The sequence below is a fragment of the Simochromis diagramma genome, unplaced genomic scaffold (assembly GCF_900408965.1).
Source record: "Simochromis diagramma unplaced genomic scaffold, fSimDia1.1 OVJJ01000802.1, whole genome shotgun sequence".
NCBI lineage: Eukaryota > Metazoa > Chordata > Actinopteri > Cichliformes > Cichlidae > Simochromis > Simochromis diagramma.
Genome location: NW_024387492.1, coordinates 6377981 through 6403359, shown reverse-complemented (window position 1 = coordinate 6403359; position 25379 = coordinate 6377981). Strand labels below are relative to the sequence as shown.

Genomic DNA, 25379 nt, shown 5'->3' with positions numbered 1-25379 from the left:
CCAAGCATTTAATCATAATAGTACTACTTAATTCAATTTGCAGATGTAAAGGAATTGTCTTTATATTTGTTTACAGTTAGGAAGCCAGTGTGGGTGAAATGAGGTGAGGAAATGGGCCTCTCAGAGGAAACACTGATGAAATATCAGCTGTTCGCTGGTGATTAATAAGCTCTGTGTTTCTGGGATATGTGAGTAGGAGACTTTTAGACCTTCATCTCTTCACTGTATTCTCTTCCTGCCTTTTTCCTTGTTCTTTAAATCTTTTGTTCCTTTTACACCCTTTCTACGTTCCTTGCTCCCTCCCTCTCTCCCTTCCCTATCTGTCTATTTAGGACCCTCAGAGGGGCTGGGTGACTCTCAGTGGGTCAAACTCCGTCTCCCTGCTTCTTTCTATCAGTCTCTCCCTTTCTATCCCACTCTCTCCAGCACTGAAATCTCAGAAACCTCGCCCTGGTAACTTTTTGGGACACAAAACTTAGTTTCTTGGATTTTATCCCAGTTTCACGCCACTTGTGGGAAAGTTTTTGTGTATTTTTAGACCCGCTGTGATCTGGCTTAAGACAATTTAATGTGTTTTTTTGCTGTATGATTTGAGTGTTTCTTTTCTCATAATCGACTCGGGTCAAAAACAGGACTTGACAAGGAGTTACATACTCGTTTCTATGGTAACACAGCATTCCCAGAGCCCTTGAAGGACTGAAGATTATCAGTGAACATCCAGCAACTTCAAAGACTAAGGTACTTTAAAAATCCATTTCACTCTTTTAAAAGTTATAAAAGTAATAAATTCAAAACAGAAATGTGAGTGTTTGCAATCCCACCAGTTACTCTTTTTTTAATTGTCATTTAAAATAGATATTAGGTAACTAACAGCCAGTGAGATGGCGCTATTAATAACATGGAGAACCATCTGGGCCATATCTCTTATGTCACTGTTTCCTCTTGAGGTTTTGAAGGGACCACAAATGGTCTTTTAAACTGAGGGTCAGTTTAAAAATGTGTTCTTGACATTGTGATTAGACATTAGTGGCTGTACAAAAGTCTTGAGACAACCCTCATTCCTTTTAATTTTGAATTATAGGAAAATGGGAAGTATGTGCACACATGAGGTGTAGACTATAAGACTCCCATTTAGATGCTATTCATTGGTGTTGGTGATCGTGCCACAGCTGGATAGAAAAACAAACAATGAACACTATCAGTCATGGATTCTTCACCTTCACCAAACAAATTTCAGCCACAAATCATAACAGAGCCTCCATCATGTTTTACTGATGGCTGGGTTTACCACTCCTTGGGACCTATTACCACTGATTTTCACTCTAAATGTAATTTCGTGTCCCTCAGCCTTTCCTCCCTATTTCACTTCCTTAAGAATTGTTTCTTGATAGTCTCCCTTCCATTGAAACCATTTCTGGTCAGGATTCAGTGAACAGTAGATGGATCAACTGAAGCCCCAGATTAATCTCTCAGGTCCTGTTTTGGATCTTTGCTGGATATTTTCCTATTTCTTAAGGGCACGACTGTTTCTCTGTTGTAGACAGATTTTACTCGTGATAGTTTTTTCTTGTCCTCCACCTCTCCAGTTTCCTCAAATCTATTAAGGACAAACTGCACACCATGCAGAGATATAGCAAGTTTTCAGGTAATAGCTCTTTAGGAGTCCCCTTGTTGGTACAAAAATACTCTCATATATCTGGCAGACTGTGCTATCTTTGCCATTTTCTGTAGTTTCAATGAAAAAATGCAAACAAACTATGCATTTTTCTAACAGGCTGCTACTAACAAAGTGCCTAAAGAGACACATTAAAATTGGTCCTTTGCTAAGTTGTCTGTTATAGGTCGACACAACACTGCTTCATCCTTTTACTGAGGTGTTTTTTGATCCTTGAATGATTCATTGTCAGTGTTAAGTGGCTCAACAAACATAACAAACTTTGTGAAAATGGTCTGGTACTAGGACTGCAAGTAGAATTACATTAAATTTCTCCTTCATGACTTAATTCTGTATGATGACCAGTTGCTCTCTTTCTGCATGGATGTAATGATATTGAGCACTTACCTGCAATTCCAAAACTAACATGTCTAAAAACTATAAAGTGTCCTAAATGTACTATGCTTTGAAATTAGCAGTTGGCAAAGATGGAAAACCACAACCACTGTCAGCACAAAATCTAGTGAAAAAGCAACTTTTTGCTCAGCACTGTTGTTAGGACCATAATTCATCCTTTATGCCCCCATTAAACCTGTACCTACCAACCCTTTTCACTTGTGACCCCCTTAAAATGGAGCTACGTGTGTTATTTATTAAAGCCTGCAGAGTTCAAAGAATCGAAATTTCCAAAAGAAAGGAAAAAGATATATTCCCCTTTCTTTCTTTCAAAGCATCTTGGGGTCTCTCTAACATGTCTTCGTATCCATAGGGGGTCCTGAACCCCAGGTGGGGAACAACTGCATTTGAAAACACTCGCTCTGATGTTGAAACAATTGCCTTTCTTCTTTCTCACGCTTTACTCTTTTTCCTGTTCCTCTGTGCCATCAAATAACTTGTAAAATAGAATAAAGAGAAAAGACTCACATATAAATAACTCTTCATTTATCCTGCCCAGAAACTGAACCACATGTGCAAATATATTTTCACCTCCATGCAGTAAATCCATGATAATTTTAGGAACTTATCATCCTGATAACAAGCATTTATCAGTGGTTTGGGTTGTATTTGGTGCTGTATATCAAAGTAACGAGGACAATAATGCAAAAAAAACCCCCCAAAAAACCCTGCATTCACACTCATGAACATCTGGGCTTTCCTGATGAGACAAACCGTCATTTGACGGTGAAATAAAAGCAGCTCAAAACTGGAAACATTACTAGCAAGTTTACTTTGTAAGCAGTACTGTGCTGACTCCTCCTTACAGCATTCGGTGACTCAGAGTTTTGACCAAGCTGTTGTTGTCTTTCATTTGCCCTTTCATTTGCCAGTTAGTTGTCGGCACCCACATTGTTCTAATTCTGCTCATTCCTTTGTCGTGGAGGAGGAGGCAGCACCAGTCGGCCATTGTGTGTGTGAGTGCAGATCAAGCTCAGAGCTCGAGGGTAACAGCAGGTGGGCTGGGTCGTCTGTATTTGAAGGCGGATATATACACGCAGAGTGCATTACATTTCTTTCTCTTTGGTGCATTTCTCAGATCAGAAATGTTCAAAAACAGTTTGTTGTTGTGAAAGCAGTTTCTTTATCTTCTGAATGCTTTTCCCAGTTGGTGTAAATTATTATTCATGTCTGCTGTATTAATTGGGTACGGTAACCAAGATGTATTATACATGCTGGCAGAACTGTGCAGTCGCCTCAGCTATTTTCATCTTCTTTCTTCTTTCTTTAGCTGCCACAGCTGACCATCTTCCTCCACCTCACCCTATCCCTAGCATTCTCCTCTGCTACACCAGCCTTCTGCATGTTCTCCACATTCATGAATCTTCTCCGTGGTCTTCCTTTTTTCCCATTTTTGCCTGGCAGCTCCATGTTCAAAATCCATTCCCCTTAAGTTGCAGTCCGTTTGGCCTCTCAGGGCCACCGTATGTTCTGCTCAGTGACCCGGGTGTGGGCCAAGCTTTGTCCGTCCTATAGATGGTCTCGTATTTGAATCTAGAATAATTTGGTATATAGAGGAGTTCATGGTCATCTCAATAACTGCAAAGTGACCAGGTCCTTTGGCTGGAAAACAAACCCAAAATATCACCTTTCCACCACCATGCTGGACAGTTGGTGTGGCGTGTTTGTGCTGGAACGCTCTGTTTGGTGTTCATCAATGTTCAGCGATGTACATTTTAGTCAAACATGTCCGCTTTAGCGTCATCTGTCAAAAGACAGATTGTTACAGAAGTTCAGAAGTGGTTTCTTAGGATGTAGCTTCACAAACCTAAGCCATGCTGCCATGTTCCAAAACATGTTCTCCTGGGAATAACTGACCCTCGTAGAGTCTGAGATGTAGCTTTTCAGCTTTTTGTCCACTTCATTGAAGATGAGAAACTGTCTTTGACTTGTGAATGATCTCTCTTACAGTAAAACGATGGAGATCAAATTGCCTGGAAATTGTTTTATAACCCTTCCCACATTGATCGGCCGCAACAATTAATTCTTTACGACCAGTGCTGTTGTCTTTTCTCCCTGGCCTCATGTTAACACACACCTGAATGCTCCAGACCATCAAACTACCAAAACATCTGCTTTTATAGAGGTGCTCACACTTGCTGATGGACAATTAATCAAGTGCATTTATTAGTGACTGTTACTTAATTCCTATGGAAGCAGTCAGGGTGTACTTGGCTTTTCACTCACTGCTCCTGCAGTGAGGTTTAGTGTTGGTTCAGTAAATAATGACACAGTGGAATATGTCATGTGCTGTTGTTCATCTGTGGTTTTATTTACATCATTTTAAGACCTGACTAAGGATCACCTAGTTTTTTAATGGAAGTCCTCATACTGTATATGAAACCTTATAATTCAAAGACTATATACCACGACTCTATGCACTGCTGCAGTGGTGAATACTCATTTTAAACTAATGCATATGAATCTAATTATCAGGGTCATACAAAGCTGTTCTAGTTGAGTCCAAGAATAATGTTATTGAATTTAAAAATGAGCAAGCAGGTCCCATTTAAGTCTAATTCAGGAAATAAACCAAAGCAAGTGAGGAAAATTAAAAGGGAAAAGGTTGCAGACTGTGACACACAGTTTGACAGAAACTTTCAAACACAGAGGAAATAAACTTAATTAATACATTTAGTAGCAGAACAGTGAAGTGGATCTTTGCACTGTGCAGGTTTTCCCCTCTACCTGCTGCAGGAGATTTTGACTGCTCTCCAGTCCTTCTGTCATTGTAACATTGTTGCTGTTTTAGCTGCTGCAAATCAATATGTTGGCCCGACTAACTGTTGCCAAGGCTTCGCTTGATCAATGGTCGGCCTTTACATCACGCGCACGCGCTCTCAGCTCAGCTTCTGAAATAACACAGACGGCAGCTGTTGTTCACCAGATCAATGCTCAGCTTTCTCGAATCAGACGAACACAAAAATGTGCATTAGGTTGTGAGTGGGTAGAATTATGTTAAATTGATTTTGCGACTTGTTAACTGAACGCTGCAAAAGAAAGGTCAGCCCGAGACCAGCTACCGAATCTTAACATTTTACTTTGTTAACCCCATGCTGAAAAAAAGAAAGAATTGAATGTGTGAAAAATGTAAAAGATAGCACAGCCGTGACATATTATTTTTGTACAAACAAGGTGATTCTCAAAGAGCTGTTAGTTGAGACTTGATATATTGCAGCATGGTGTGTGTCCACTTAACACTGACCTGTGAATCATTCAAGCAAAAAAATAAATAAAAGGACCTAACTCAACAGATGAATCAGTGTTCTGCCTGCACAGTACAGACAACTGAGAAAAGAGCCAATTTTAAATTGGATATTTAAGAACTTTGTTATTTGCAGCCTATTGCATGGCGTGCACTATGCGCTTAAAAAAAAATTAAGGAAACTGGTCAAGTGAAGCACAAAAGAAGGCAGGCCTACAAACAGCTGATGAACAGTATCTTCAAGTCTCAGGTCTTAAACAAGACCTGAGAGATGCATCTGGACCTTCAGTTGATCCACCTTCTGTTTGTCAAAGCCATCAGAAATGGCTCAGTGGAGGGGTGGCTGTCAAAAAACCATTCTTAAGGAAGGGAAATAGGGAGAAAAGGCAGAGGTATGCAAAATTACAGAAGAACTGGACTGAAAATCAACAGACTGATTCATCCAAAGTTGACATATTTGGTTCAAATCGCCAGGTCAGGAGGGAGGTCCAACAGTGAGATCACAACCGTCTATAGCATGGAAAATAGGATGAAGACTCTGCGGTGGTTTTGAGCTGCATTAGAGCCAGTGGTGTTGGGGAGTTTGTTGCTGGATTTCAATCCATCATACAATACCCTTTAGAAACTGTCGAGTTGGAAATGGCTTCACTTTCTTAGGATGACAATGATCCGAAACACGCTGTCAATGCAGTAAAAGTGGATAAAAGAACACACAATATAACACTATCGGTCATGGATTGGCCACCTCGGAGCCCAAACCTCAAAATTTGTGAAGCAGTTTGGGATGATCTTGACAGAGAACAGAACAAAAGGAAGGCAACATCCAAAGAACAGCTTTGAATCTCCTTAAAGAAGCCTGGAGAAGGACAAAGGTGGTCATACTAAATCTTGACTTTCAAGCCCATTAGATTTGTCCAGTTTGCCTTATATACAGTATTTCCACAAATGTCTACACATGCTTCAATACATCAGAGCACCTGTTTCCCATTTTCTTTGCAAAATATCAAGAAATAATAGCTGCTACTTTATAGAGTACAATGTAGCCCAGATACCCACGTGACTGGGTTTAACTCATCAGAAGAAGAAAGTGGAGAAATAACATGGGTATGCATTTTGCCTTGTGGTACATTCATTATGTAATAAGAGGACAGCAAAAACATTGTCACCACTCTATACTGAGTTTAAATTAATTGGCATCAAAGGTGAGAAACAGCAGCTGATTCTCTTAATGAGACTTTCATAATGAATGCTTAAACCAGACCTGCACAAAGCACGCAGCACTCACATGGATCTGCATCCTTCAGAGTCTAATTAAAGAGAAGGATACAGAGCAGTTTCTTCAAATCTCTTCTTTCATATTAGCAGATACGCCGTGTGAGAGGCAGGCGCAGAAAGAGGGGAGAGAAAAAAAGAATCATCCCAAGCGCCACATAACGAACACAAACAGCCTAACACGGGCATGTAATCATGTTACTGGAGCGCGGCCCCCGCTGCCATACAGTGATGAAAACTTTGTTTAGAGAAGTAATTTGTCTTGAAGCGCCGATTTTGGAGCGGGGATGTAATCGTCTTATCTCTTCTGTTTGTCTCTCTCTTCCTCGTCTTTCTGTCGCTCTGCCCCTCTCCTCCTCATGCAGCTTGTGTTCATCCTGACGTAGAAAAACAAAATGCTGCATAAATAAACACCTGCTGAGCATTGAGCTGCTAACATCAATGCCACAGACGTGCCAGTTACTCTGTTATATTGAGCACAAATTGACAGTGCGGGTGCAGTGAATTTGCGGTGGTAACATATCTGCACAATGTCACATAACACACTTAGCAACTCCTGTAACCAGCATTCACTGTCAGTTCAGGACCACAAAACATTTAGCCCTCCAACGCTCCAGAGGTTTGTGTGGTTTTTAAAATGCTTGAAACATCTGTTTTAATGCTAATTGTCATTTAATATCAGATTATTTGTTTCTGTTAAACGTTGCTTTAAAACCTTGGACGCCTCTTAGGAAAACTACCCTAACTTCGCTGAAGTCACAGAAGAAACGTTTTTGGTAAACTACAGTCGGTAAGTAAGCTAGAACTGAGCGTTAACTAGGTAACGGTTTTGTCATCACTTAATATTTATGGATACACTTATATGTACATCTTATTATATTATTATTTAACAAAACTCCCTCTTCTTCAGCCATATTTTTGATTGTTATTTCAATGCATTCTACGGTGGCCCTGAGAGGTCAAACACACTGCAACTTAAGAAAACGCAAGCAGCTAATAAAAGATAAAATAAATATATAAAATATGAATAGGACACAACTGGAATAGAAAAAAAAAGCTTCACAAAAAAACAAAAAACAATAAAAACACCCTACAAAATACAGCAGAAGTGTTTTTGTGGAGACAATAATGTTACAGAGCAGCTGCAGAAGTGACAAGCTAACAGTAAACGGCTAATAGCAAACATGTATCTACAGTATTATATGCGTCGTGTGATTAAAACAACAAACATTATCCACATCTTTTTCTCCCTCACAACACCGATGAATCCTTCACTTTGTTTAAGTGTGTCATCATTCTAATGTTTCCATTTCTATCATTCTGCAGCTGGTCCGTCACGTTATTGCTTCCCCCAAAAACACTTCTGTTGAGTTTTGTAGGCTTTCTCAGCATTTTTCTATTTTCCTGTGTTTCCTTAAGTTGCAGTGCACTTGAACTCACGTTTCGAGCTTGTCATGGTCACTTTACACTTAAAAGAAGCAATTTGTTGCACATCTATATTAAATAGTAGCACAGTAGTGCTATTTACATTTACTTTTAGCCAGAGTTCGGAGAGAATGGCTTAAGAACTGTTTATCTTCTCTTGAATATAATACACTTAAATACTTTTTGCTTTGTGGTGCTTGTACTCAAAATGAATGAGTTGCCCTAACTTAGTCAACTTAAACGAGCTGTACTTAGTTATTCAAATGCAGCGAGTTTGCATAATTTGTTCAAGTTCTGGAAACTAATCGCGTTTTATACTGTAGTGCCCCAAAAACCATAACTCATCAGCATATGTCTCACTGAAATTATGCCCCACTTATTCTTAAAATAAATAAATAAAAAAACATGAAATTGAAATTATTTGACATGTTATTCATGCCATGCTGGAATGAATCACTAGATTTCTCACTATTGTAATGCCTTCTTACAATCCAGAAAGCCTAGCTAGGACTCACACATATATTGTAATTTGCTAATAAATAACAAATGACTGAATCAAAAAAATTATTGTCATGTACACTGCAAAACACAATGGTTACACTGAGCAATGAAAGTCTGTGTAAGTACTCTTCACGAATTAACAGACAAAGCTTACATTAAATTAATATAAATAAATAACAGACATTAAAAAATACATTGAATAAATTAAATAAAGAATTGAAACAAAATATAAAGTGTGTTAGTTCAGCACTATTACAATGATACGACTTTGAGAATGCATTTTTATATAAAATTATATTATATTGTGTGCAAATTTGCCAATGCACAGGCCAATATTGTTCAGTAATCAGTGGGGGATTCAGTAACTTTACACTGAATGGGTTTTGCAGTGATGCTTTAAATTTTTTAAACATTCTTGCAAGTATTTCAATGCCCAGACTCCCTTCAAACTCAAGTTTCCATCTCCTTCCTTCTCCTCTCTCCCTCTGCTCCCAGCTATCTTCACCAATGAGCAGTCAGACCAGCATCAGGGAGGTGGCCTCTCCATCTCGGTCCAATCAGAGGACATTTCTGGATGATGTCATATTAACGTTCACCTCACCAATGGCCTGGCTGATGGTCGTGGCCCTTATCATCACGTGGTCAGCAGTGGCTATCGTTTTGTTTGATCTGCTCGATTATAAAACTCTGGCAGGTAACGGCTGTTTACTTTTCTTCTTAAAAATCCCAAACTTAATTCAGCATTTTATTCTCATAATTTTATTATTTAACTGTTTATTATTATATTTTATTATTAACTGTTATCATGATGTGTTTGTAATGTTTTATAATGCCTAATGACACTTTCCTTCCACTCATCAATCACCCATTTTCTACATTTCACACTTCCATATTTCATCCGAGCATTTTCCAACAAGACTTCAGACATTTTTGAAGCAAACTTCAAAAGTGGACATCATTTTCACCGAGTCAAACTATGGGACACACACCATCTCCTTGTTGCTTTCACCACATGTGCCTCGACATGTGTGTGTTTTGCTTTAATGCCAGTTCTGTTCAGAGTAACGCGAGGTGTGTTTCCCATCTTCTTGACGCACACTGGTTTAGCGAATGCATTTCCTCCTGTTCACATACTCAGTTAAACTTTAACATTAATTAGTCTACCTTTTTCTTAGCTTATTTATCAGGGCAGTAGCTTCTCATTTCCTCCTAAATATCACTCATACGGCCGTAGAATGGATCGAAAGGGTGCGTTCTGGTGTTAACATGCATACTAATAATGGAGTCACAGGGGTTGATTACAGCATTGAGCCATACAAAGTAAAATGATTCATTTAATAACCTGCTTAATGTGGACATCAGTGGAATCCTGTGCAGCGGCTGTTGCCACATTACACAAACGGGGAGCAGCTTTGTTTTCTCATATATTTTTTTAATCCCTTTATCTCCATTTCATGACTTAATTGTCTCGAGTAATCACATTTTGTTAGCTTTGATCCGGCTTTAATTGCTTCATTGTCATGAGATAACAGGAAATGAATTTCCCTGAGATCACAACCACACTGCTGATTGAAGTGAACGCAACAGTGAAGATCTCTGCTTAAGCATTTTCAGTTCTGCTTAAGGCTGGCAAATCTGTAGAAAGCTGTTAATTTATATATTAGGGGAAACGTCCATTGCAGTAAATCACAATAATATAGCACGGAGACACGGCGGTGCAGAGCTGAACATTACACTGCTTTCACTTTGAATTCATTCTCAAAAAGGCAAAAACAAATTCCAGCCGCACTTTAAACTCATTTCTAAAATTCACTGTTTCCTACGTTATATCTTTAGTGTTTATTCCTGGAAAAAGAAACAAATTGTCTAACTGAGAAACTGCCATTTTCAGAGAGGATTATTTGGTGAATTTTCTTGACTCAGATCAGCAACTTCCTGCAGCAGCAGCAGCTGATTGCTTGGCAACTGGTTGTGTCAAAAATAACCTCAGCACAAGACAACAAATTCTCGTTTTACGCTTCGGTTTTAGCACATCAAAGTGTAACACGTTAAAGTGTTATTTTAAATAATTACTGGCAAGTAGAGCTGTTTGGACACGTTTCTTTAAGCTAAGCTAAGGATGTCGCTTCTTAATTATTGGATATAAATGTCAGGATAAGACTTTAGAGTCTGACCCAGATTGTATTTTAGGGTTTGCCCTCATTTCAGATTATTAATGCTGATGTTTTAAAAATGTTTTCATGCACATATTAATGCACATTGTCATAATGAAATAATAAAAATAAACAAAAAATTTGTAATATCAGCGTATCTCACATACATGGATGCCAGTATCTTTAGCTGGCCGGTATCAGCAGAAATTATCGACCAGCTGAATTCTTAGTTGAGCTTCACAATCTTCTCGTCCAGTTCTCAGGCAGGAGTCTGTAAAAGTGTACTTCCTTAAATACTGTCCCAGTTGATTAAATGCTCAGAACTCAGTTAGGGTGAATCCACTGGTATGCATGTTAACATTGTCAGTGTAAACTTGTAATTAGCATTTAATCCATAACAGGTTTGATATTTATCTTGAAATGAACACTGTTTCAGTCACACCTTTAGTCTAAATGAATGTGTTTATTTTCCACTGATAGCATCATTGTATCCAGTACACTTTGTGTCTGCTTCTTCTGAAACAGTGTTAGTTTCAATAATGAAACTATTGTCTTTTAATTGTGTGGAAGGGAGCTGGGTTGCAGTTTCACCCTATACATTTTTAATATCTCATTCATCTTGGTCTTATGCTTTAGTTCATCTAGCCAGTCATGTTGAACAGTCTGCTCATATTTGTCCCAGCTGGGCATTCGACACATGCAACACAAACTGCACGCAGTCCTGTGGGGTTGTCGCTGGAGGTACCGCCACATGTTTGATTTGGCAGAATTTTACACTGGATGTTCTTTGTGACAAAGCCCTGAGGGGGATTTGTGTCTCAAACCAGTGACCGTTCATTGCCAAACAAATGCGTTAACCACTGCATCTCGTGATTAAATAACTTGTAGAACCATCTTTAGCTCGAATCCCTTGAGGTAAATTTTTTCTAAAAAAAATTAATCAGCATTTCACATTGTTGTGGAGGAGTTTTAGTTCATGCTCCTTTTTTGCAGCATTGCTTCAATTAATTAATGATTATAGCATTTCTTTATGCACAAGTCTCTTAAGATCCCATCGAAGCATTTCAGTCAGGTTGGGGTCTGGATTTTGACCGGGCCATTGCAACACCTTGATTCTTTTCTTTTATCAGCCTTTGTGCTGTGTTTGGGATCATTGCCCTGTTGTTTGACCCAGTCTCAGCTAAGCTCTATCCGTCTGACTGATGTCTCCACATCCACTCCGGAATACTTTGGTATACAGAGGAGCCATGGTCCATGCAGTGAACGTAAGGTGCCCAGGTCCTGTGACTAAAAAAACAAACCCAAATTTTTACTGATGAGGTGTTTGGTTTGGGCCAAACATCTCTGCCTTGGTCTTGTGTGTCCAAAGGACATTTTTCCAGATCTTTTGTGGTTTGTTCAGAAACAACTTTGTAAACCTGAGCCATGCTGCTATGTTCTTCTTAGAGAGAAGAGGTTTTCTCCTGGAAGTCTTTCAAAACAAGCCATACTTTTTCAGTCTTTTTCTAATTGTAGTGCTACGAACTTCAATATTTAGCATGCTAATTGAGGCCTGTAAAGTCTGAGATGTAGCTCTTTGGCTTGTTGCCGTTTCTCTGAACACGATCAGACCTTTGGGGTTAATTTGCTGAAATGTCCCCTCCTGGGAAGGGTGGCAGCTGTCTTGAATGTTTTCCACTTGTGAAGCCTCTTTTGCACCGCAGAATACTGAATTTCAAATTGTTTGGAAATGGCCTTATAACCCTTTACTAACTGATGGGCAACAACTGCCTCTGTAAGATCCCTGCTGTTGTCTTTCCTCCTTGGCAATGTGTTAACACACTTGAATGCTCCAGACCGGCAAACTGTCAAAACTTCTGCTTTTATCAAAGTGAAAACACTTGCTGATGATAAATTAATGAAGTGCAATGAAGCACCTGGCTGTGGAAGAAAAATGCGAAAAAAGGCTGTAGGTAGAGTAAACGTCCCCTAAATAAATAAAAAGAATTGATTTGGTTTTCTTTATTTTTTCTTTCTATACCTACTGGTACATTCTTTTGCTCTTTTTTTTAAGTTTTTTGAAGCCATAAAAGAATAATAACTAACACTCGGCAAACTTAAATAAGCCAAGTATAACTGAAAGTTAAATATCAAACTGCAACTGAGCTTCCCTTTCTTTCCGTGTACAACAGCGACATAGTGACCCTTCTATCTATTCTACTCTCCCACCGGTTGCTACTACACATCACCCTCACTATCCTACAGCGTAAGGATAGGCCTGCCTCACACATCCAACACACTCATCTCTAACTCCTCTCCTCACTTTTCCCCTTTCTTTACCCCACTCCACTCCACCCCGCCCCTCCAATTCCCCTCCATGCTCATGCTGTCAATCACCTGCCATCCCATCCAAAGACTACACCTCATACTGTGACGACCCCGTGTGTTTACCTCCTGGTAAAACCAACAGCAAAAACACTGTTTGACTGCTCAGCTTGCTTTCAGAGTGTTGACTGCAGTTGTTCAGAGTCAAATCTGGATAGATGTGATTTTTGCTCAGCATGTTTTTCTTTAGTTCGGAGGCTTTGACTTTCACCTTTAACGGGTAAATCGACACTAAATCTCAATTTTTTAAGAGGCTAATAAGCTATGATAGCTTTTTACATTTTGGATTTCCCAAATCTCGCTTGCAGAACAAATGAACCTCCATCTAAAACGATGTACATTTTCACCCACATTAATGAATCCACTGATCCCAGTGGTCAGATTGGGATGATTGCCCTTACATGCCTCTTAAAATGTATTTGAAACAAGTCTTAAAGACTAAAGCACCTAAAGACTCCAGACAGTCAGTCTGTTTGGAGAACGAACTACTCGCTCTTTAAGCTTAAGGCACACAGTGTCGATCTGCCCTGATGTCAAGCCTTTGTTAATTTACTTTAGATTCACTGGAATTCAGTCTTGTTCTGTTCTGTCACCAAGCGCAAAGAGTCTGCATTTATCAAGGCCCACGGATGGGTGGCAAATTAAAGGAAATGAAGGACAGAAAGGTATTTGGCTGTCACAAGCATCCAGAATAGACTCAGTGCTCCTTGACATCATTCCTGCACTTTACTAAAACGCTGCTCCTCCAAAATCCATTTCATCATTTGGTGTTTTCATTTGGCAATTGTGGAGAGCACTGTCCCTGGCCTTGAACCTCCCAAATGGTTTGAGAAGTGCTGACTGAAGTCCACTGTTTTAATTAAAGCATTAAGTGACCCAGTGTTCGCTTTCAGTTTCTCCAATCATTTTATTTTTCTTTAGTTTGTGACCCATCAGCGTGTCCTCGTTCTTTCCTAGTGTTGTGCATAAAAACCAGCATGTGTACTGCATGCTTGTCTGGACTTTCTGAGTGATGATTAATGTGGTGCATGATTCCATGACTGCTAACGTCATAATTCAGGATCATTTTAACGTAGAACAATAACAGAGTCCTTCAATGAGAGTTTACTTGTTTATGAAAGTTACCCATCTTTATATAAGTCAAGGAAACCTTTTGCCGAGGGGCTAGACCGGAGAACCGTAGTACACAGGGATTCTCTAGACGCTCAATGTAGGATGTACATGATAGTTTTTCCCTTCCATCCTTTCAGTTTTTGAAGCAAACATTTCCAAGGTGAAAAATGACAAAATGCTGGGTTCAATTTAACACAAGGCTTTTCTTCCATCACAACGTTTCAGCAAAGAGCAGCGTGTGTAAATGAAACAGCTACATTTTGGGGATATTAAAGAAGAAATACAGTTGTAGAGTTTTTTGTTTTTTGCATTTCAGATCATCATGTGGTTGTTTTGTTTGATTGGTTGTACCAAGTGTGAAATAAATAAAAAATAAAAAATGAAATGAAATGAAATGAAATCAAACAAATTTAAATATTAGACAAAGATAACACAAGTAAAGACAACATGCAGTTTGCAAATTAAAGTGTTTATAATCAAGGGGGAAAAAATCCAAACCTACACGTAGCCCTGTGTGAAAAAGTAATTGCCCATGTTGCTAAATCATGAATTAACTGTGATTAACTGCACTTATTGGAAAGCTAAATTTCATTTAAATAGAAGCTTTCTGACAAAGTGAGGCTAAAATATCTCAAAAAGCAACGCATCAAGCAACAATTTGGAAGGTTTGAGTCCCAATACAACTGCTATAAGATATTACAGCAGCGGTCAAACATGGTGGTTGTAGCGTGATGGTCTGGTGGCTTTGCTTCTTCGGTACCTGGATGATTTGCCATATTGATGGAAACATGAATTCTACTCTCAACCAAACTCCTGATGGAAATATCCGGGTTATAATACGGGTTAGGGTAGAGTGAAAAGGTTGAGGAACTGAAATGAAGTCTTCCTCTTGGCAGCTCCATCTTCAACATCTCTTGCCCAATATATCCACCATCCCTCCTCTGCACATGTCCAAATAATCTCAGCCAAGCCTCTCTAACTTTGTCTCCAAACCACTCAACCTGAGCTGTCCCTCTGATGTATTCATTTCCAATCCTGTCAATCCTGGTACTCCCAGACATTGTGGATATAAAGGATACAAAGGATGTTGAAGATGGAGCTTCCAGGCAGGAGGAAAAAAAGAAGACCTCAGAGCAGATTGATGGACATAGCGAAGGAGGACATGCAGAGAGTTGGTGTGACAGAGGAAGACTCTAGGGACAGGGTGAGATAGAGGTAGATGATCTGCTGTGGAGGCCCCTAAAGGAAGCAGCCAAAAGAAGAATAATAATAATAGGAAGATACTTTCACATATAGGATTTTGCTGCTCTCAGGTTCAGCAGTGATATTGTGTAAAGTTTCAAATACATCCCAAACACTTACAACTCTACTTTAGGCCACAATATTTACAGCACTCAGACCAAAGTCAGTTGGCTTTGATAAATGTATAAAACCATTTGGTGTCCAAGTCTTAAAAATGAAAGGTCATAAAAGCTGAAAGGGTTTTTACTCGTTGCTCACAGAGTTAAAGTGATCGCTCACTCTGTATGTTTTGACGTGAAAAAAGAAAGAAAGAAAACGTTTTGTTTTAGTCTTTTGCACAGGTGAGTTGGCATTATGAGAAATACCTTGACTGTTTTGATATCTGCTTTAGGAGTGGAGAGGATGATGTTGCTGATGTGAGTATCGCACCAGAGCAATCTAGAAAAACTGCACGAAAAATATGGGATAACATACGGAATTAGAAAGACAGAGACCCCCACACTCTCAGGGACATACTCTATAACAAAGGCAATTCAGAAGAAAGTAAAAAACAAAAATAACAAAAGCAGGAATGGAAAAATGCCGAGATGCGTGAGAAATGCAAAAGCAAAAGGTGTCACGTCTCAGCTGTGTGTTAGGCAGGGAAGGACCCAAAATGCAGGACTTGGCAGACAAAAGTATAAATGAAAACAGCTTTATTGCTGAACCCTTGCAAAAAATACAAAAATAACTTATACCAGGAGCTAGTAATCCAACAAACAGAAGTATGCAGGGAAAGATTGAAGAAGGACTCAAACAGGCTGAGGACGATTACGACAAAGAGCAGAATGAGATCAAATATTGACAGGGAACAGTAACAGGTGGGAACAAGACTGAAGCGACCAATGAGACACAGAAAGCAAAACTAAACAGAAAGCACACAAAACGAGAGACTATCAAAATAAAACAGGAAATGACAGACAGACATAGAAGAGGATTACACTAAGCCAAGGGGAGGGAAAGGGGGGGAGTCAACAACAAAAGCAAGGAGGAAACTACAGGTCAGGTGTCGGACATTGGATCCACTTAATCACAGGAATTGTAATATATTTCCATAACCAGAAGACTAAATAATAAAGAATAAAGAACCAGAATACAAAGCCAAAAACTCCCCAAGAATTTCAGAATATTCCAAGTAGGAGGAAGGAAGGAAGGAAGGAATGAAGGAAGGATAGAAAGAAAAAATGAATATTCTCTTGTATCATTTCTTTTCTCTTATCCAGTTTGTTTTTGTCTCTTCGAACTCTGCGCTTTTGTTCTGAAGTTTTTTTTGGGGTGTTTTTTGTCAGAGCCCCTTGGGTTCCCGTTTTTAAATCTCTGTTGCACAATTTGTATTTTTCATCTATATCCTTTGTGTTTTATCATTTTGATGTGGCTGCTAAACTGCAGTAAACTAAAAACATAGCAAAAACAAAAGGCACAAGAGAGAAGAAGAGTCAGAAGATAAGCACATGAAAGTGAGAGCGTGAGAGAAAATAGATTTAAAGAGGAGCGAAGTGGAAGAGAGATGTGATTGGAAAAGAAAGAAAGAAAGACAAAGAAAGACAAAGAAAGGTGGAGCGGAAGGGAAACTGAGTGACAGAGTGACAGCAATCAAAAGAAGGAGAGGGAGCGTTAGCAAGGGAGAAAGCTGGCCTCCTGTTCCCTGTCTCTCTGGCTCTGTGTCTGCAGTGCCAATCAAAGAAATGTCAGTGCATTAATCAGTTGTTTTATGAGGCTCCATTAGCCTATGCACCTCCTCCGCACTGGGCGAGAAGCAGGCGGAAAGCTTCCTCCACCTGGGAGAGAGAGACTGAAAGAGATCCACGGAGAAAATCCAAACAATCCATTTAGCACTCCAGAGCCAACAGTTATCTAAATGCAGAGTATTGATGAATGTGCTAATTCGCATGTTCCTCAGAGAGGCAGATGCAAAACACCTGCACTGCAGCGGCAGCATATGATTACAGTTTGTTTTAAGGACTTTTAGCAGCTTAATAACAGGTAATAGTTTCAGGACCAGAGAAACCAAAATAAAAATTAATATCTGGCTGCTTGCAGATATATTCAGGCAGAGCAGCGACAGGTCACACCTTAATCAGCTGATTGCACATGAGATCAAGTCATTCAAAGCTCACGTGTGCAGCTCGGTAAGACAATAAACAGACACAGCAGCAATTACTGGACAGTTTAAGAAAGAGTTAAAGAAGCTGTGACACACAAACAGCCTTTAAAGTAGACAAAAAAAAGTGTTGAAAGGCACAGAGGGGAGGAAGCAGAAAACAATATTCCAGCGTCATGTCTTCATAATGCTTCTCGTGCAGCATTTGATTGCAACCTAATCACTCTCGTGTTCAGCAATCCAACCTAGAAATCACATTACAGTTTCTATTACCGTAACGAGGAAACATTTAGCTGAATGTGTGTTTAACTAATGCATTTGTCGTTAATAGACGGCATGCTTCATTCATTCAACAAAACACCGCCTCTGAATGTAATCCAGAGCACCATTACAATCATTATGGGAATAATAGTTTAGCTGGAAATGCAATTTGTAGGAAACCGGGGGCCCAATTTCCCGTGGAAAAAGGTAATCCTTAAAATGACACAATTGGAGAAAAATACGTATCATTTGGTACCTTGGTGGCCTTCTCGGAGAGGTCGCCCTTTATAAATGTTTTTAGCTGAGGTAAGTCCATTGGTTTCATTGCTAATAATTGTGTGTTGTTGTTAAGCTTGATTGAAATCTCCATTTATTTATTTTTTAATTCAGAGACATCAAGTCTTCTTATTGAATCCTTATATTTGATCTTAATAAAAATGCATCCACCATCCCATAATCCCCTTCTGCTTTTACTTCTACTTGACCTGTCCTCTTTGACAACTCCAAACCTTTATCTTAATAGATTTACCATCGCCCAAAAATAAAACAACAAAATATCTTACTGGAAAAACAGTGGCTCAGTTTCCTGACAGATCATACAAATTTAGAAAACTTGACTTCAGCTTGAAAGAACAATTTGACCCAATTTGGAAAAACACGGTCGTCGTTCTTATGATACCCAGCGTGCATTTAAAACAATAACATGACAAATTCACACGCCGAAACTCCCACCATTTTTGATACACACAACCCACCTCATCTCCTTCACTGTTTCTTTGATCTTTTATTCATCGGCAAATAAATAAATTAAAAGGGTGTGTGTGTGTATGCGTGTGCAAAAAAAAGTAAAAAAAAAAAAACCCAATGGGCCATGGGCCATGTTCATAGCAGCCTGTGGAGTGAATTTGTGGACGACTCTGGGGGGGCAATTTGACAAGATGAACAAATATAAATCAGTTTTTAAAAAACACTTGTAGAGCAGTTTATGGTTGAGGCAGAGTGTTTAATATTTCAGGTATTTTTGATACTGAGCAGATACCTGGGTTGCAGACTGCAGAGAATACAGTGGATCTACTGTACATTAAATATTGATAATTTTATATAATATATATGACACATTTTTAAAAAAGCAATACTTTTGGCAGAGTGTAGATATAATAGTTATACATAGATATTAATAAAACAAGGGACAGTGTATTAGACCAGTATATATATTTATAGATCATTTATATATTAGTCTGTATAATAATAATAATAATATTTTCATCACATGAATATGAATATATGAATATATATTTTTTATGTCACTAACATTTGTTGCTTATTTGTTTGAAATACAGATCAATCCATTCGCTTCCGCTTATCATTTTCAGGGGCGCTGGAGCCTATCCCAGCTGTCATAGGGCGAGAGGCGGGGCACACCCTGGACAGGTCGCCAGTCTATTGCAGGGCCAACACACAGGGACCGACAACCATTTGCACTCACATTCACACCTAGTGGCAATTTAGATTATCCAATTAACCTATCCCCACAAGTTGCATGGAAACGGTGGGAGGAAGCCGGAGTACCCGGAGGGAACCCACGCAAACACGGGGAAAACATGCAAACTCCACACAGAAAGACCGCGGCCTGATGGTGGAATTGAACTCAGGACCTTCTTGCTGTGCGGCAACAGTGCTAACCACCGTGCCGCAGACCTGAAATACAGATCTGATTTTAATTCATATAAGAAATAATTTACAGTGAAATTCATGCTGTGACGATGTCATTATCTTTCTATTTTTGCCTCTGTATGCCACCACAGTGCACTTTTTAATTTTTTTTATTTTAGGTCCTTATTTATTGCAGGGATTTATGAACTATTTAGGAATTACAACCACATTTATACACAGAAAAACAGAAGTAATTGGACAACTGACTAAAAAGTGGTGACCTGCTAAAGCCAGTTCTGGTATATTCTGGTATATTCTTAAAATGGCCTGTATTTATATAGCGCTTTACTAGTCCCTAAGGACCCCAAAGCGCTTTACACATCTAATCATCCACACACACATTCACACACTGGTGATAGGAAGCTACATTGTAGCCACAGCCGCCCTGGGGCGCACTGACAGAGGCGACGGAGTAAAAAATAGACGAAGCTTCCAGCTCTGTAGAATGAAGCCAATGCTAGTCACTGTAAACCTGCACGCTTTTTCAAATCTCCCGGCAGTGATATCTGTAGTTTTCAAAAAAGACTTCTGGTCCTATACAAGTCAAGGTTACAAGTCAAGGACCTACTTGCATTTATATAATAATTCAGTCCTTTTACATTTTTGGTAACTGGTAAAAAACAATTGTGTATTACTGACTTAAAGATTTAAAGATCCAGTATCAGGGTGCTTGTAATGGAAAGATTAGTGAGTCACAACTATTTATATTTGTGCAGATGAGATCAGGGGTGGAAATCCAGGTAAAAATTAATCAGGAATGTTTTAATATTTCTGCAAATTTAATACCGCTGTGGTTTCTTGCTGTGCTCTCATTCCGCATGTGCGCTGCATCATGGAGAAAAAAAATGTTTTTTTAATGGAAAGTGTGATTTGTGTTCGGGAGCAGCTTTTTTTCCTTTCTCTTTAACATCTTTGCTGCATTAAAGCGGCAAAGCTGCAACTCTAACGCTATATGTGGCTGAAAACACGAACTATGCAGTCAGGCGCAGAGACGAAGGCTGCTGATCGTTGTTTTTCTCAGCTCTCGTTGTGGATTATCTTTCTATTGTGCGTGTTCTTCCTTTTCCTCTCAGCATGCGTCCTGTGTGTACTTCATACGATGCAGTTTCGGTTAATGTCGTGCTTGTGTGTCTCCCCTCCTCAGGCCTCCCTCCCCCTGCCGCCATTGCGAAGAGAAGTATGAGGACTAGAGGCAAGCAGAGACTTCTAAGCCAGCATACATCACATATACACCCAAATTCAAAACATAAACCTGTCGCATAGTGTACTATACTATGCTATGCTATGCTAGATACTATACTATATAGCATATTGTATACTATGGTAGAATACTAGCATATGGTTGTGAAAACAAACCAAGGCTTACAGAACTGTGACAAACCCCATCATAGTGTGTGAGCTTGAACAGCTTCATAGGGTAAAGTCTTATATAAGCGTCTGTCATATAAAATCTTACTGTTTGGATGTTAAACATGGCTAAAGTTACAGTTGATGACATCAGTCTATTTATTTGTAATCCCCCAGAGCTTCACACTGGTCTAAACCCTCTGTGTCACCTTGGTTTTTCAACTCTGGTCTCTACACGATATCAGTGGGAGTGGATATTCGAACACACAGCTCTGACTGTGAGGTCAAAGGTGCTTAAGATGGACAGCCAATCAGAGGAAAGCCCTCTTAAAGGGAGAAGAGCTAAAACAGCTTGTTTCCAAAGTCCAAGATCAGATAACTAAGATTATTTTTGAACTGTGGAAGCAAAGATACTCTATTAGAGTCCAAATAAATACAGGATAGTAAACAATCACTGGCCACTTTATTAGGTATAACTGTTGAACTGTTTGTTAATGCAAATATCTAATCAGCCAATCACATAGCGGTAATTCCATGCAAATTTAGGCACGTAGACACGGTCAAGACAACCTGGTGAAGTTTAAACTGAACATCTGAACGAGGAAGAAAGCTAATTTTAAGTGACTTTGACTGTGGTATGGTTTTTGGTGCAGACAAGTGCTTAGAAAGTGCTTAGTTTCGGTCACTGTCTGAGAGAAAGTTACGTTCCAGCGAAACTTTGATTTGCCGTTCTAGCTCAGATAAAACATTAAAATGAAAGGTTCTGTTGTTTAGTTATATACTATTCATTAGATCTTTATCTCTATTCTGCTTTGCTTTAGGTGGAGTTCGTCCAATAAAATCAAGCTCTGCTGGAGTCTCACCTCAGGAGAGCACTGACTGGCTGGAAATGATGTGGGCATTTGCAGCCAGTCTGGTAGCTCCTGATGAGGAGGAGGAAGGTATTCATCATCTAACCGAAAGCCTCACATGTAAGAAAACATCACCTGACATTAAATTAACCCTCAGTTGTTTGACCGTTATTAACAATTCATGCGATGCTCATCCTGCCTAACGTTTTATCAAGGGCTTAGCTTTTGCAGTAGCTGACTAAGAGGGTTATGATGAATAGACAAAGTGTGCACACATGCCGCTGAGGGCAATTTAAAACTGCATTTAAAACATTTACCGTAGATTCAAAAATAACTAAAAGTCATTCTGATTCACACTGATGGCAGCAGAAAGATGTGCTACAGTTCAAGGCCAATCAAAAGGCAAACAATCATTCCTTTATGCACCCAGTCTTAAACTGATTGCTGGGTAATGTCAGCCATTTATTTTCATGCATGTAAAGGAAGGTTTGTCGTATGTGTCGCTCACCATCTGGCAATATTTAACATTAATATTTTTATGAACTCTGTTTCTTGCGTATCAGCTTTCCACTCAGAGGAACTCTGAAGGGCAGGAAGTGGAAAAGGACCAGAGCTGGAGGAGAGAGGACAGAAAGGTTGAGACGGCTGTTACAGTGTTGCACATTAAATCGCAGTAATGTTTTTTCTGTCTGTTGTTGAGCGGTAACTGATGATTTAATTTGATGAATAAAAGATTCCAAATTGAAACCTTTGCGCTTTTTTTTTTCTGCTTGTAGTTACTGGACTTTTGTGATTTGCTCTAAAATAGGTAGATTGTTTTTTAATCAAATTTTAGGCACATTACATCTTCCCCGTGTTACCATGGAGACATAAAATGACAAAATGTAAGGTAATGAAATGAAACACTCCTGGCTTCCACCTCCACCATTGCAACATCCAAAAAAGGAATTTATTGCTCTTTAACAAAAGACAGTCACCTCTCATGCGTCCAGCATTACAACAGCTCATGAGTGTCTCTGCCTTTGATTTTATGCCTTGACACGAGCACCCATAAGTCTGGCCCTTTTACCAGGACTCGTGAGTTGGAGCACGTCTTTCCAAATGCTTGTTGTCTAGAGAACAACACCCCTGGGGCAACAACTGCCTCAGCCAATCAATGCTTATGATTTCCTTGCCCTTCTGCCAGTGCCAGCAAAACAAACAAGTAAAATGTCTGACCCTGGGCAAGATTGTCAAATCGGCACCCTGGGCACAAGCTCAGCAGTCCAAGCCACTTGGGACCTATGTGAGTGGCACGTGAAAACCTTTTTAAGTGTTCATCCTCAAATACATAGGTATGTACTGTAGACTATGTTTGTGTTTTTTGTTTTTAATGCAGAAGCGCTCTGAAAAAAGGAAAGGAAGAGGAAAGATGGAGTTAATTAAAAGGATACCAAGAACCTCTTAAAAAGCAGAGGAGGAGAACAGATTAAAGACAGATACATAAAGGAGAAAACAACTCATTCATCCTTTTCCAAAACATCATGAAAAAAGCTCCAGCTGCTTCATTTACGTTTAATTTTACATTGTCATACACTTTAAGGGTAAAGCAGTACTGTGATGATTACTTTAGTTAGTTACTGGCTTAGTTTGATGGGTAATGGGTAAATACAACCTTAGGTCAACTACAAAACATGACATATTACAAAGTGAACAAACAAAGCACAAAGTGCTTCCATAGGATTTAAAAGGGTAAGTAACAGTCAAATGCTGCTAATCAGGTGCACTCAGCTAATCATTCAATACCAAGGAATAATTGTTCATCAGCAACTTTGATCACCTCTATAAAAGCAGAGGTTTTGGTAGTTTGCCGGCCTGCAGCGTTCAGGTGTGTGTAAACACAATGCCAAGAAGGAAATGTATCAGCGATGATCCTAAGGAAGCACTCAGTGCCGCTCATCAATCCAGTAAAAATAGACGGCCATTTCCACATAATTTGAAGTCCATCATTCTACAGAGTGAGGAAAATTATTCAACAGTGTAAAATATTCAAGACAGTCGCCAGGCTTCCCAGGAGCGGACATTCTAGCAAATTCACTCCAAGGTCAGAGTGTGCAATGTTCAGAGAAATGCAAAAAAAAATAAAAAAAATAAACAAAAATAAAGTGGAAGCATTGCCAGGAGAAAGTTTCTTCTCTCTAATAAGAAAACAGCAGCAGGGCTTAGTGTTGCAAAACTGAATCTGAAAAAAACTGGACAAACTGTCCAAATGACACCTGGAACAACTTTCTTTGGACAGACAATACTAAGGTGGAGATGTCTGCTTATAATGCAGTTCTGAGAAAACCAAACTCAGCACATCAGCACAAATAGCTCACACTACCTGTCAGACATGGTGGTAGAGGGGTGATGATTTTGGCTTTTTTTTATGGTAAAAATGGTAAATGGCCTGTATTTGTATAGCGCGTTACTAGTCCCTAAGGACCCCAAAGCGCTGATACCAAGAACCTCTTAAAAAGCAGAGCAGAAGAACAGGTTAAAGAGAGATACATAAAGGAGAAAACAACTCAATCATCCTTTTACAAAACATCATAAAAAAAGCTCCAGCGGCTTTGGCCCAAATTGCATCATGCAACACAATAATGGATTGGATTTATATAGCGCTTTTCAAGGCACCCAAAGCGCTTTACAATGCCACTATTCATTCACTCTCGCATTTATACACTGGTGGAGGCAAGCTACAGTTGTAGCCACAGCTGCCCTCGGGCAGACTGACAGAAGCGAGGCTGCCATATCATATCGCGCCATCGGCCAACACCAGTAGGCGGTAGGGTAAAGTGTCTTGCCCAAGGACACAACGACCAGGACAGAGAGGCCGGGGATCAAACCGGCGACCTTCCGATTACAGATGCGCTTCCCAACCCCGTGAGCCACGTTCGCCCCAAGCACAGCGGCAAATCTACAGAAAAGTGGTTGAAAAGCATCAAGGTGTTGCAATGGCTGAGACAAAGTCCAGACCTCATCCTGAGTGATGGGACCTTAAGAGAGTTTTGCATAAACAAATGTCCACAAAATGAACCAAAGTAACAACGTTAAGAAGAGTGAGCCAACATTTCTCCATTATTAATTAATTAACAATAATAATTCATGAGTGTTTCACCTTGGTCTAGATGGTCTAGCACCTACACTAGCTAGTAAAAGTAAAATAAAAATGCTCTTTTTGAGTCAGATATTACTAAACATATGCGTTAAAATTGAACAGCCTTGGGATTCATTTGCATTTAGCTAAATTTTAGCCAATGTTTAACTTTTTAGCTAAGGCTATGGAGGTTATAAAAATCTGTATTTATTACACCACTCCAGGACAACTTGGTGTAAACACCAAACCCAGTTTATTTGGGTACTCCAGAACCGTGGCTTTTACATACAAAACCCAAGCAAGCTTTTCTCTTTTTTTACAGAACATTATTCTTTTCTTTTTGCCGTGACTGCCCTCTACTGGTGGAAACATGTAGCAGCCAAAAAACCCAAACATATGGCTGAATAGCCCAAATACCAACAGATTTATGCAATGTTTTAGACATATTTTAGCTTTACACTTTACCAAGTGCTACATATTGTTGGTTTTTAAATTGTTTTAATCATCAGTTTTGGCTACTGGTAA

At 39.3% G+C, this 25379-nt stretch overlaps 1 protein-coding gene across 4 annotated transcripts; it reads left to right on the top strand.

Annotated features, from left to right (window-relative positions):
* Nucleotides 1–174: 174 nt before the first annotated feature.
* Nucleotides 175–22483, top strand: trdn (triadin). Of its 4 annotated transcripts, none has more exons than XM_040018035.1 (7): nt 326–738; nt 7358–7416; nt 9048–9246; nt 13100–13141; nt 20683–20730; nt 21707–21856; nt 22300–22483. In XM_040018035.1, exons 3-7 carry the CDS (start codon nt 9060–9062, stop codon nt 22320–22322), a joined length of 450 nt encoding a protein of 149 aa, XP_039873969.1. In that variant the 5' UTR covers nt 326–738; nt 7358–7416; nt 9048–9059; the 3' UTR covers nt 22323–22483. The 4 variants fall into 4 exon arrangements, with proteins under 4 accessions (XP_039873972.1, XP_039873969.1, XP_039873970.1 ...); XM_040018037.1 differs by lacking the exon at nt 326–738 and adding an exon at nt 4809–7245; XM_040018038.1 differs by lacking the exon at nt 13100–13141 and having other exon boundaries at nt 175–738.
* Nucleotides 22484–25379: the final 2896 nt, after the last annotated feature.